We start from the raw sequence: 13,871 nt of genomic DNA, 5'->3' as shown, positions 1-13,871 counted from the left end.
AACGCTTCTGTGCAGAGAAAAAAAGGATTAAAATCCGTTTTGTCTGACTGGCAGAAAAGACAAAATCCTCCATGGATCGTTAAAGTGACTTTTTAAAACTGCTGAAATAACCCTAAACCACTGTAGTTTCTTTAAAATGTAAATATAAATAGCAAAAAAAAAAACAAAAAAAAAACAAAACTGCTGCCTGTTTGTGGTCTGAACACTTAAAATTGATGCATATGACCAATCAAGTCACAGTCCTTTTATAGTCTCTATGCTATTTTTGTACAAATAGAATTAAAATATTTTTTTAGACAAATATATTCAGATTTTAAATTTAAAAGATTGTCTCGACTCTTTTGAATGGCTGGTAACAACGGCTGGCATTTCAGCCAACCTCCTTCCATTTTATACCAAATCTACAAACATCTCAGTTTGAATCTCAAAGTTTTTAATTATTTCTACAAATCATGACAATAAATATTGTTCAGTGTGTTCAAATAATTTGTATAATCTAATTGTTTAGTATTTTATTTTCTGAAAATTTTTAATTATATTGTATTTCCACTGATTGTGGTTCTTATCCCTGTTGAACAAAGTTTACTTTAGCAAAATATGGAAAATTATGATCACTGGTGAAGCCAAAGTAGCAAGCATTGATCTCTGGTTGATATATATCAATTATTGGTCACATTTTAAAAAAAAATACTTAAAATCATTTGTTGGAAAAGTAGTTAAAACTGTTTCCACGCTGATTCATTTTAATTAAGAGATGCAAAGTTAAAAACAGCAAATATCTGATCTGGTTGAAATGACCATTGTCAGTAAAAAACAATCCAAAAAGGTAAGAAAAAGTGGTTAATATGTACAATTTTTACATTTGTTTTCTCTCTCTTTTCATTTTATCAATGTCTGCAAGCTTCCGTTTCTTCTGTCTCTCCTTCAGCGCATGAAAGACAGTTAGCACAGTTCAGAAACGACGAGGGTCCGTTTAGGATAGAATTGTTTGCATGACGCCCTGATGTCCTGCTGTGAACGTCCTGACTGTCAGGCCTTGTAGAAACCTTTAGGCTTTGGGCTGGAAAACAAACAAAAGAAAAATGTTTGGTTCAAGAAAAGAGACACGAATGTTCTTGATTCCTAAAGGTGATCTATTATGCAAAATTCACATTCACAATTGTGTCACATTCAATGGGCACTGCGCTGTTACTTAGCAACTCCACCAGAGTTCCAGCCTGTTACCTAGCAACTCAAGAGGTGTTCCAACATGTTTGATCACCTGGTTTTACCACTCTATGAGTTGTACAGTGGCTGCTGGAAAATACAAGTTATTAATTGTTGACTTACCATCAACAAACTTCTTGCTACATTCTTGTTGGTTGTGTAGGAAGTAATGCTAATGCTAATGCTTTTCCATATCTGTTTGCAGCCATTTCTATGTCTGAGTGTAAAGGTTGAGTTGGGGGGCGTGGCCAGGAGCACCTTATTTTGGACTTAAAGTGACAAGATGCCCTAAAACATCTCTTTCTGAAAGAAGTTCAAAATGATTTTGTAATGAACATGTTTTGTAGCCCATAGATCAATCCTAACCTGTTCAAGTAAGCATAACAGGTCACCTTTAAAACTTCAGTTATATGTGTGTAAAAGTATCAATGCATGCCATCCTGTCAACCCAGGAAATGATTATCGCTTACTTTTTGCACTTGCAGAGTCGGTGCCTGAGCTGTCTCATCTTGTGCTGAAGTGAGTTACAAAAAAGAAAGACAGACAGTGAGAAAAGAAGAGCTAACATTCATGTCTAATCCAAATGAAAATGAGAAGAGTTTAATGTACCTGTCTGCGCCTGAAGAGGATGAAAGCTAGAACGAGGAGGAGGATTAGGCTGACTCCAGCAGCGCATATGGTCACTATCATCCACACACTGAGAATGGGGTCTGTGGAGAACAGAGACAGAGTCATCAAACAGCTTACAGTAGAGAAAATGACAGGTTCAGCCAAGTTTCTGTCTTCAAGCGGCCGCAGGTTCATAACCATGCCGTATTTCCTGCTCTCCTCTCGCTTCCTGTGCTCACCGATCTTCAGAGTTATCACAGCTGACGTCAGCGTCGTCGTGCTCCACCTCAGATCACACCTCCACTTTCCAGAGTCCACCGTTGCCACTCTCGGGATGATGAGGTGACCGGACGAAAGATTGGCTTTAGCCAGGGATGATGTTTCAGGGGGGACCCATTTCACCATGACGCCAGTTTCCAGAGGACCGCCGGTGGAGCAGGACAGGTTCAGGTGGTGGCCTGAAATTAACTCCGTTCCTGGGGAGGGGGTGACTGGAGAACAAAGAAAAAGTAGATTTTGTTTTTCATTTTAAAGCAGAAAACGCACAGAAAAATAAATCTGTCACGGCCTTCTAAGTTCCAAAACCTAAATTTTTCCAAGGCTGTGGGTGGCAACATGTGGTTTGTTTCTTTAACGCACTTCCGGCTTGATTGTTTGAAAAACTGTTAGGCAAAACAGCAACTAAAAGTTTCTAACAACTTAGATAAAAACAAAAGTTAACTTATCTGATTTTACAAGTTCAAAAAGTTGTCAAAAATTATTAAAAAAAAAAAAAGAACTTCCGTTGTCACCCCGGACACCGTCCTCCACCAAGGTGTGCTTTTAATATTCTAAATTAATGGAAAGGTCTTAATAATCTTAATAATTCAAAACAATTATTTACAGATTTTAGTTCTAACTTAAGTATATTATAACTGCCTAGAGACAAAATATAGTTGCTGTGTTTCCATTACAAATGTGCACAAATCTGTGTCGATATTCTGCTAATAACCCATTTTTGCAATCACGGTGCTTCCATTAAATAAGAAATTATTTTAAAATCAGACGTTGTTCATGCAGTAAGTCATTAAAAATGATGTTACATGAGATAGATTCATAGTTCAGTCATGGTGCTGGCGCTCATCATTTATCAGAGGAGACGTTGGCGTCTTATTCAGGCGTTACCACAACAAGCTCCTTGAATTTGGGAGCGGCTACATAAACGGCGTTTTGGGGAAATTAGTCTGCTGTCTTCTTCGTCGTTTTCACCAGTAGTAACATCTGGCCAAGGGCGTAGGTTCGGTCTAAGTTTTGGTGGGGACCTTGGTGGGGACCTTGACACCCCCCCCCCCGCAGCACAGTGAAATGCCCAAGAGCACCGAACATTTTTGAGAAGGGGGGGGGGGAAACCACATTGGCTTAATAACCCCTCCCCCCAACCATAACCATATCATACATCTTGTGTATACAACCAGATACAGTCATACTCAGCAGATCAGTTCAAGAACACTTTACTTTTTCCTTTACAAAATTCAGCAAACGTTACAAGTAAGATCAAAAGAAATATCCTCTGGATACAGCAAACACAATTGCAGATAAGAAGAAATCAATAATAAAATAAAATAATATATTGCACTAACAAAAAAAATAAACATGAATAAAATTCTCTGTATTATTGCAATGTTTGTTGCATGCTCATGTGTGTCTGTCTTTATCAACTGGCAAAATGTGTTATTTAAATGCACCAAACACATGCCTCCGTCTGTCATTTACAGACACAAACTGCTGCCCAATTTGCTTGATATCAATGAGGTCCAGTGCTGTTTGATGCACATGGCATACACTGATGTTGTTAAGGCGCTGCTGGGTCATTGTCGACCTCAGCCAGTTTTTCAGCCTTTTCAAAGCACTGAAGCTCCTATAGAGCAAACAAAGCGTAACCTGGTTTGTATTCACACTAGCTTAACTTAATTTAAGACTAACACTTCAAATGCCATATTTACTGAGATAATTTCACAGTATATTTCATATCTGAGAACTAACACCTCACCTGGAGCCCTGAAGCTCCAGCCACCTCTCCATCGTTCTGCTCTGCCCCTTGCTCTGCTGTCTGAGCATCCTATGTGAAAAAATATTACATAATTAACAGACCTATTCTACCTCACATTCAGTGCTGACCTTACTAAACACCGGACTTTACAACAAATGCGTTGCGTGATAGATATCTAACTTATGGGTCCACTCACTGTACTTACAACCGACGTAGCGAAATAACTTCTAATGTCTGTCCTTTTCTTTTTTGGTGGCGACATGGTCTCGGAGACTCAGAAGGAGACGCGTGTGCCCAGCTAGCCGCCGCCTTTTGCAGCTAATCAAAGAACATCCGACGATTCAACTGACTCCCCCTCCCCCCACCCCCTCGACACGGTCTCGGAGGCTCATAATAAATGTCAAACTAAGAAGCTTCCGTTCCGCGCACCGCCTGTTGCTGCTAATCAAAGATCGTAGATCCACGTTCTTTGAGCCAATATGGCAAAAATTGGTCGGGACTTTTTCATATCCCGTGAATATTGGTCGGGACATGTCCCTACCGTCCCTACCCAAACCTACGCCCATGCATCTGGCTGCTGATCACGTGACTCGTGATGGGATAAAAATGTTTCAATTGCAGTTTTGCAGAATAAATCTATTTCAATATGACTGAAAATCCACCTCATCATGATGTAAAAACTGGATTTTTTTTTTTTTTTTTTTTAGAAATTGTGTTTATATTAAGCAAATTTATTTTTGTACTTTCAATTTGTGCAATTTTATGGCTAACAGAAATGCAGATGGTGAAAGAACGTCTGTTTTGCAAGCATTTAGCATAAACCAGCTGAAGTTTTGTTTTCACTTACTTTCCACCACTTCTACGACCAGAGTCCTGCTGACCATGTAGCCATTTTTAAATGTGATGGAGCAATTGTAGGTCCCTCTGTCTTCTACCTTCGCCAGATTTTTGTACAGTGAAAAACTTCCATCAGCTGTGAAGTTTTTATAGCTCAGTTCTCTGGCTGGATCCTTCTGTTTCAGCTGTCCATTCTTTGGTGAGAAGGAGAAGATAGTGTGTTGACTGGAAGATGTTTTCGGGGTGAAGAGCCACTCAACTGTCTCAACCTCAGACGGTATTTTTTGCACAAACTCTTTGGGAGTAATCCGAAAAGGAAGGCTAAGAGGGAGGTTTGTAGATGTGTAAACATATTTGGATGCAGAGGAGAAGTCTGAAACAGAGAAAAACCGTAAAAAGATGTAAACTTTTTTCCAACATGCAGAGTAATCTGTACTCACAATCAATCACTCACCAACAACAGAAACAAGAAATTTGAAGCTGAAGCTGCTCTCTTCTCCATTATCTTTCACAACACACTTCCACTCTCCATTGTCTTGGCTTTCAGCGGTCTTTGTGACTGATCCAAGGATAGGAGTCGCTTTGCGGCCCGTTGGTTTTAACCAATAAATGGAGTGTTGTCTCCGAGTCTCAGCATCGCAGTTCAGAGACAGAGAATGTCCAGGGATCACTGGTAGTTGTTCCTTTATACTCACTAACATAAAAAACAGAATGCATAGATACGGAAATGTGAATTTAAAATCTTAAAAAGAAAACTTTCAATGAGGAATATTTCAGCTTCATTTTAGTGATTTTGAAAGTTTTCCTGTAAGTGAAAAATTTAAAAAGCTAAAAAAAAAAACTGATCAGATAAACCATAGGTTTTAGGTCAATACTTTAACTCTGAGCAAGACATTCAAAACGTTAATATATATTTTGCCATGTTAAAGTTAAATGTGTTGTGGCTAAAATACAAAACATTAATAATTTTTTCTTACCCGTGACTTTGATCAGGTGAAATTTTAATGTGTCACGTGATGTAGAACCATCTTTCACTATGCAGATGATGGTTCCAAAGTTTTCCTCTTGCATGTTATTGATGGTCAGACTATTGGGAGAGATGGTCAACCTTCTGGTCCAGATTTCACCAGAATCTGATGCAAAATTGATTGAATACAAAATAATGTCAAAAGTAACACAAATTAAAACAATTATTAATATTGCTTTTATTGGTAAACTCCAAAAAATAGTAGGTTTCCATTTCCAATGCTTTGCTTACCCGGATTAACTTGTTTTCTACCTAAATAGGTAGTGTCGGCAAGCTCAAGCCCATCCTCTTTTTCAAAGAACCAGCGCACGTAATAATTTGTGGGGAGATGTGAAAAATCCAGTTTAACATCGTCTCCAACACGACGATAAATCACTTTATCAGCCCCTGAAAGTGAAATAATATTAAGAGTTGATAGGCAAAACCAAAACCCCTTCTTCTAAAAAATCTGTACTTGGTGTTTCTTACCGTTTGTTTCGAGGGCAACGATGAGACAGACGAAGAACTGAAGCAGGTTCTTCATTTTGGGGCCTGAAAAAAACAGTAGGAGAAAAGATACAAAAAATTTTAGTGAATGAATTGCTAATTATTTTTGAAGAGAATTAATGCACAGATTAAGACAGCAAAGGATTTTTTCATTTCAAGTGTAAAGTCATGATATACAGTGATATTTGATAAGTAAGAATATGCTTTCTGATGCAAATACTTTTCATTAAACTCACATTTCTGTTTTATAAAATGTATTTTTACAGGTCTGATGTAATATTCTAATTTTGAATATCAAGTTTTCATGAACTATATGTGGAAAATCATCATAACATAAAAGTAAAGGCTGGAAATTGTGTAAAGATTAATCTATATAATGTGTTTCTCTTTATGGTAAAGATTCTGAAATAAATTGGCTTAATAATATTCTAATTTATTAAAAGGGTCTGTATATTAGAAATAGACAAGGATAAGGATAGAAGTATGCACACAAAAATTTCTACATTGACATGAACTAAACCTATTTATTCTTGAAAAACAGTGATCCAAACATTGAGCCCTGTGGAACACCGCTAGCCTTTTTGTCCTTAAAAAATTTCCTAAATTCAAGAATGGGGGCATTAAAGAGTCGTATTATATCAAAACAAGCCAATTTACCAGTCATTACCTTTTCTGCTCTAGTTTAAACGAGTTACAGGATGCTGTGGGCCTTGTATTTTGAAAATACTGTGACTTGTCATAGTATTTATTGTCTTAATTCATGACTTTGCAAGGAAAAGAAATCCAATTTTTGAACTAAAGTCTCATAAAAAATTTAAGTAACATTTAAGTGCAGTTTCTAGAAGGATCTTCTTTTAAATTTGCAGCTCTATTGGGTGGAATTATCCTTATTTTAACGTTTAAATTGCTTCAATATTAGATTTTGGTAAAGAGGTGAAAGGCATTAAGCGGAAGCAGCCCTGGGGTTGTGGTGGTCTCAGATTTAGAGAGATTTTTAGAAGATAAAAGAGGAAGGGTTCAGAGAGCTGAGAGTAGGCGGCCTGTGGTGGGCTTTGGATTCAAACAGGCAGGCAAACGTCGAGGGGGAAGAGAAACTCAGGGCGCGTTCGCTGGGTTGTGGTGGGACTTGATTTAGTTAAGGTGCAGATTGTTATCCCAGTTCTCCCCTCTCCTCTTCCTCCCCCTCTGCCTCTCACACCCCCTCTCTTCCTCTCCTGTTCCACGAAAGACGGATCTCTCCGCGCTTACAGGGAGAAAAAAGAGAGACCACAGCACCAGCAGCGAACACAGACTGTGGTTTAAAGTACATGTTTATCCTTTTATGCCTGTTTTACTTCTTCGTCTCACTTTCATTTCTCTTTTATTTTCTGAGTTCTGTTCAAAATACTGTTTTAAATAATCACAATCAAAATCAGATTTATATTGTGTGCACAAACAAGGAATTTGACTTAACTTTTCAGGCGCTCACAGCGTACAGACATTAAATACAAATATATACACAACAGCGAAAATAAAATACTGACAAAGGAACTATTTTTTTAATTTAATTGTTATATTAAAGAGAAAGTGGTATTTTCTCCCACAACTGTCATTCCTATAGAGAAACTGGTTATTTAAAAAAAATCTATGTCTTTTTACACATTAGCAATGAAATACTTTTTTCTTTATCTACTTTAGAACTGATTTAACGAAGATTTTGTGTACAGCTTATAAAGACTGTGAAGCTCTTTCTGGCTTTAAACATACCAATTATACAAAATCAATTAAAATAAATGGCACCGTTTGTTTAAAATATATTTTGAATAATTTAAGACACAAAACATTTGATGAGCTCAGAAAATGTTATAAAACTATGCTGTTACTGAACATAAGAAATTCAAATGTTATAGATGCTCTGTATTAATCTAATAGATGAGCGTGTCAAAGCTTTTTTTTGCGCCTGGGTCAAAATTGACAAATTTAAACTTCCACAAAATTCATGAAATTAAAAATGCTAAATTGATTTATTGTAGTTTTTTGTTTGTTTGTTTGTTTTACCTACTCAACAATAAACAAAAAAATATAAAAACCTGTAAATAATTAAAGATCCAAAACATAAAAAGGACTTCGGACTGTTACCTTCTTAAGATAAAAACATAATTTCCAATTTTATGGGGTCATCAATCGTTTTTTATCTCATTGGCCCAATTTCTGGCATTCTTGACTTTTGATCGGGGACTGAAAAAAAATATTTCAAGGACCACACATGGCTCATGGAGCACACTTTGAACAGCTCTAGCTCCTCTGCTAGACACTATTTATAAGAATTTTATCGTTAAATTCTTATAAATATGTCTAGTTTTATTTTAAATGGGACTCAACCTTATTACAAAAATAAATAATGCTATGTTTAATAGGTAAAGAAGTTGTTTTTCTAGTTTGCTGAGTTTTTCATAATTTTTCTTTTATCAACGGTCGACCTCAGACTGCAGTGATTTTGGTTTGGGCCCGTTTTCTCACCTTATCTTCATGTTTTATTCTTAAATGATCTGTATGTCTCTCATTTGGTAAAATCACAAATGAATTAGCCACATTTCCATGTGTTTGTTTATATATAAAACTCATGAAAAGCTGGGTTTGCTAATAAATATTTAATGTTTATAGTATCTCATTAACACATTATGTTGCTAAAAAAATCACATCTCAGTTTTACTAAGTGTTTTCCTGAGTGAAACAGAGACTGTAATGGCCGCTGCTGCTCCCTGTCTGAGTCATGTGACTTACTCTGGGCGCCGTCCTTACATATCCCGAGTCAAATATCCGTCTGGGGGTGAAAACTGCTCATATAGCAGCTGAAACATTAGTCCTCCAAAATTTAAATTTGGACATTAAGACACATTTCAGCATGTAATATCAGTGCGGCGGCTACATGCTAGCATTAGCCACTTCGAAAAACATGAAAACAGCATAAAAACGTCGTCATCATGAGAAAATGAGAGTTTATTGAAAACTACGGCTTGTTTTTGTCAAGTAAGAAATACATTTACATCTATTTAATGGGGCTTTGGACGTTTTGAAGCGACTTTTTGTTACGGTACTGTAAGAGCTTTCTTGGCTAAGCTAACCTGCTGCTGCAGGCCGTGCTAACGAAACTATGGTCGCAGTAACGCTTTAATTTAGACCGCTGCGTATTAAAATGATGAGATATGTGTTAATTTAAGATTGCTGAGTTTTTGAGTATATAAAGCCAAGTTCAAAATAATTCATACCTCTGGTAGATTTAGATTTAAAGTGATTCTCATTCAACCGGTAATTATGTTTCTTACTGTAAATACCTTTATAAAATATTATAAATCGGCATAAAAGGAAAAATCTAGAATTTTAAAAATAATCTTTTATCTGATTTATTTAGATTTGAAAACATGATTTGTCTTAAATTATTTAAACTGTTCTAAGTTGTCAATGAAAAAGCTCTGCATGCATTGCGGCTTCTTTGCTGTCTGTTTGTTTAGATGTTTCCAGTATTATTTTGTGCATTTATCTTTGGTCATCAGGATCTTTGAGGATAGAGGGCCTCCTTGCCATCACCCTAATCTTTCGCTCCTTTAACAGGTTCTCCGTTAGACTGAAGCGTGGATCTTGACTGCGCCACTCCGAAGCGCAATGTGACTTGCATTCAGAAGAAACAAGGTGGTAAAATAAAAAATAATACATTAAATAATAAGTATAATAATTTTGGGCTCAACTGCACATAACATTATTAATTTAGTATTGTATTAGACTCGAGTAATTGGAAAATGCATAATCATAGGTGACTTGGATCACTATCAGAACTATGTCAAATACATTTATGTGTATTTATGATAGCAATACTATCCATATGTCTCTCTAATAAACTTTGAATACCTAAAAAGCAGAAAATATCATGAGTCACATAGGTTTGGACTGAGAAAGGTAAAATGATTCAGTATTTGTTACAGCTGATCTCTAAGAGTGTGATATGTGAATGTGGAGTGCAGTGACACAGATGATGAGCAGACGTTCAAAGTCTTTGCACCTGTGGAAGTTTAACCCAGAAACCACCATGATTGTATCTGTAGCAGGATGAAGCTTCAGATCCACTGATGAAGAGGAGGGAAGGGCACCAAACAGGGCGGAAAGGTAAAAGAAAGTTATAAACACAGGACAGACGGAGGTTCAGTCTTTACTGAGGGAGTTCTGTGAACGTTTGTTGGTTTTGTTCTTTTTTTTAATCGCCTCTTTCTTGTATTTGAGGAAATTTGAGGCAAACTGCCTTTTTTATTCTCTGACAATGACAGAAAAGAGAAAATATTCTCATTACTTGCTGTCCAGTCTGGTTAAACAGGCGAATTTCACTTCATATTTTCAAATATTAAATTAGTTTTCCTGAATAGCGCCTTCAGTTTTACGCCATATGGAGTTTTTTGAATACGTAGTTGTTACATATTATGAAAATACATTTAGACAGCTGGAGATATTTAAGAAAATTAAGTATAAGAGGTAAATGTTACAGTGGAGTGAGGTTATAAATTTTTTTACTACTGTAACTTATTGTACACAAACTGATTGTTTATCTTAACAATTTTTGTGCCTATTGTATCGTATCACTTTACGTATAATTAAAAAAAACTTTGACGATCCTAATATATATATATATATAGATATATATATTTGCATTTTAACTTTATAATTTGCAAATTGCACATAATTTAAACATAGAGCATCAGTAGCGCTCATCGTAGCGGTCAGTTGTCCTGTACCTACAGAACTATAAATTTTATATGTAATTTCTTTTAAAAAATAGACAGAAATGGATTTACTAAAAAAAAAACTTTGAAATATAAACTTTTACGTTTTAAATTACTTTCACCGTAATTACATATTTCTCAGTTTGTTTTCCTTTTAACACTCAACACTTTGTTTTTATGTTCAGTTTGATCAAATATGCAGAGAATAAACAGTGCGTCAGTGAATAAACATGGCATTTATATCCTGTGATTTACAAATAAAATAGAAAATGTCTGCTGTTGAGGCCTCGGTGGGGCTGCGGGACAAATGACTTGAAATCATTGTAAATTCATTGTTCAAAAAAGGTGTCACTGTTTAATAAAGATGTTAAGAGCAATTTATGTGTTTTAAAAATAAATTTAACTGTGTAAATATCTAAATTTAGGGAAAGTTTATACTTACAGCCCTTTTCAAGTGTCAAGCTCAGTGTGATCCGTTGTAGACGGTGATCCGGAGTCAGGCGGAAATGCTTTGTATTTATCTAGCGAGTTGTGTTTTTAAGAACCGTTGCACCTCCCACAGCAGCGATTGGTCTGAAAGAAAGACACACAGTTGTTAATTAAAGCCGGAATCAGAATAATGACCTCTGATTGGTTGTTACTGAGAAAAAAAGAGACACATCTGCATGAAAATTACAGGTTTTTTTAGCCTAAAACTGTTTCCATCTATTTGTGACAAGAATTTCCAGGATGAATTATAGCTTAGAAACACAAAACTCATCTTTTGGGTCGTGTAAAGATACTGTTTTAAATCAATAAGATATTTTTTTTACAATTTCTGTCCAGAATATTTCATAAAAAGCCTATTGGTCTAATAAATATCTAATGAACACATTTTAAACAAATAACAATATTTTATGCAATATGTTTTGCAATTTGTTTTCATTTCCATACAAAATATCCAAACTCGGCCTTCACAGTGCGGGTAGATTAAAAAAGGAACCATCCCTGAAAACTAAGCCACCCACAAACAAAGATATATATAATTACACAAGAACCATTAGAGAAAGAAACATTTTTTCTCTGTTTTATAATTTTTTTCTCTCTTTCTGTAGGTGTAGAAGCAGACTTCTCGGATCTTGTCTTCTATTTTTTCACTGCCAGACATGTTGAACAAAATAAATAACTACAGCTTGAGAACAGTTAATTGTATTTAGAATAACCTACATAATTTAATATGTAGTAAAAATTAACCAGTTCCATCTCAGAAGTTTACGACCGACCTCGGCGCCTGTTTACAAACAACCCGTCAAATCACGAGATCAGAATTTATCACGGCTTTTTTAGTGTTTAATGCTCTTTTTAAAGGTTTTTAGTGGCCTTTATTTAGCAGCAGGTAGACAAGAGGAAGGGCAAACAGAGAGAAGTGGAAAACATGCAGAAAACGGCCCAGGTCCGGGAAGCGAACTGGGGCCAACCGCGTGGAGGACAGGAGCCTCCGTTGAAGCGCTGGCTCTCTCTCTGATCCATATGGGGCTCAGTCTTCCATGTTTTTAGGTTGAACATTTTTAATGCCTGAATCGGCTCACCAGTGTAACAAGTCCAAAGCTTCTTAGCACCACAACAAATCAATGTCGAAACGAGGAACGAGAGCTGGAACGGAGGTTTCTTTGGATTTAGAGGACGCAGAATGTCCACGTCTTTTTGTGCATTTAAAAACTCAAATATCGAAAATCTGCATTACCACACAAACTGAAAGAATCCCAAAAAGAAACTTTAGCAAGGTCCAAACACTGAACATCCATGGACATAGGACTGTTCAGGTCAAGTTTGTCTTTTTAACCCAATTAACCTAGTTAGTCCAAAATAAATAAAGCAGAACTTTGTTAGTCCATTTGCTCAACTTTAGCGTGCTTAGACAAATTTTGTCTTTTTTTAGACAGAAAACAATAGTTTGTGTGTTTCTGCCATTTCTCATTGTTGAATCTGCAGCTTTGAGGGAAGTGTTAAAAATTCAACACTCTGTTGTCTTCATCAAAATGTAAATTATTTTATTGTAATTTGGACCAGTAATTAAAAAGTCTTCACATGAAACATCATTCGCTTCTGTGTCGAACGTTAATCTAGATAAGGACTGAAACTTGTCTGTGAATCTGGTTTTTGAAAACTCGTCAGTCAGTCTGCCGCCGTCAATAACGTGGCCCTGATAACTGGTGAGAAATGACCATTTAAATAACTTATATCACCTCCATCAAGATGGACTTTAATAATCTCAGCACAGTTGATGACTGTGGCTGTGTTGGTCTTGTAATCGTGTTTTATTCCTGCCCACTGGAAGCTTGTTGTTGGCAGTTTTACTACAACATTAACCTTTTTCAGTATTTTCTGCAAATCTAAACCTTCAGATGGCCATAGTTTTTATTTACAGCTAGGATATTGTTCCTTTTCTGCTCTCTCTGGCTTTCACTAAGAATGAACTGGAGAAATTAAACATTTCACTTTGCGATCAGTGGTGGCTGTTTGTTTCTGAAGGTATTACAATTATGGACTAATAATTCAAAGTTTATCTTTTGCACCAAGTTTTATTTTTAGTCTCCGGCTTTTCATATCAAGTCGTTCCATTGCTTCTTTCCTCAACGAATACATTAAAAAGGGAAGAAAGATAGTATGATTTTTGTTTTATGCCTTCATGAGCAAATTTAACCTCTGATTAAATGATGATTAAAATGAGCCGTGGGTATGTTCCGGGAACACATAAGTATTGGTGGAAAGTTTCACCATTTTTACATATGAAAAAACTGTAATACTTTAGTTTAAAACGTGTAAAAAATAATCATTTGGAAACAGTTTATCAAAGCCCAACTTTGGCATTTAAAAACAAAATTAAACAACCAAACAAATTCTTAGCTTTTGTAGAGACTTGTGTTTTTTATTGCAAAAATCTATATTC

General features: G+C 36.0%; 1 protein-coding gene and 1 long non-coding RNA gene across 8 annotated transcripts in view; one reads left to right on the top strand and one right to left on the bottom strand.

Moving 5' to 3' along the window:
* Nucleotides 1-133: 133 nt before the first annotated feature.
* Nucleotides 134-13,871, bottom strand: part of cd4-1 (CD4-1 molecule) — a 42,618-nt gene continuing 28,880 nt past the window's right edge. For 3 of the 5 annotated variants that reach the window (XM_007550186.2, XM_007550185.2, XM_007550184.2), the window contains 9 exons: nt 6,177-6,239; nt 5,940-6,095; nt 5,659-5,814; nt 5,136-5,375; nt 4,692-5,054; nt 2,055-2,306; nt 1,816-1,916; nt 1,677-1,720; nt 134-1,060 (listed from right to left, as the gene is read on the bottom strand). In XM_007550186.2, coding sequence (XP_007550248.1) covers nt 1,030-1,060; nt 1,677-1,720; nt 1,816-1,916; nt 2,055-2,306; nt 4,692-5,054; nt 5,136-5,375; nt 5,659-5,814; nt 5,940-6,095; nt 6,177-6,231 — 1,398 coding nt within the window. In that variant the 5' untranslated portion in view covers nt 6,232-6,239 and the 3' untranslated portion in view covers nt 134-1,029. Of the gene's footprint in view, nt 1,061-1,676; nt 1,721-1,815; nt 1,917-2,054; nt 2,307-4,691; nt 5,055-5,135; nt 5,376-5,658; nt 5,815-5,939; nt 6,096-6,176; nt 6,240-11,384; nt 11,850-13,871 lie in introns of those variants that run through there. The other 2 variants (XM_007550183.2, XM_007550182.2) reach the window with 2 other exon arrangements.
* On the top strand, nt 2,182-12,118 carry LOC103136771 (uncharacterized). 3 transcript variants are annotated; one of them, XR_476060.2, is made up of 4 exons: nt 2,182-2,265; nt 9,786-9,863; nt 10,274-10,334; nt 12,037-12,118. It is a non-coding gene; the product is annotated as an uncharacterized LOC103136771 (long non-coding RNA). The 3 variants fall into 3 exon arrangements; XR_001661842.1 differs by lacking the exon at nt 2,182-2,265 and adding an exon at nt 8,590-8,673; XR_001661841.1 differs by lacking the exon at nt 2,182-2,265 and adding an exon at nt 8,683-9,203.

Source organism: Poecilia formosa, unplaced genomic scaffold, assembly GCF_000485575.1.
Source record: "Poecilia formosa unplaced genomic scaffold, Poecilia_formosa-5.1.2 Scaffold34, whole genome shotgun sequence".
Lineage (NCBI taxonomy): Eukaryota > Metazoa > Chordata > Actinopteri > Cyprinodontiformes > Poeciliidae > Poecilia > Poecilia formosa.
This window is presented reverse-complemented; position numbering and strand designations above follow the sequence as displayed.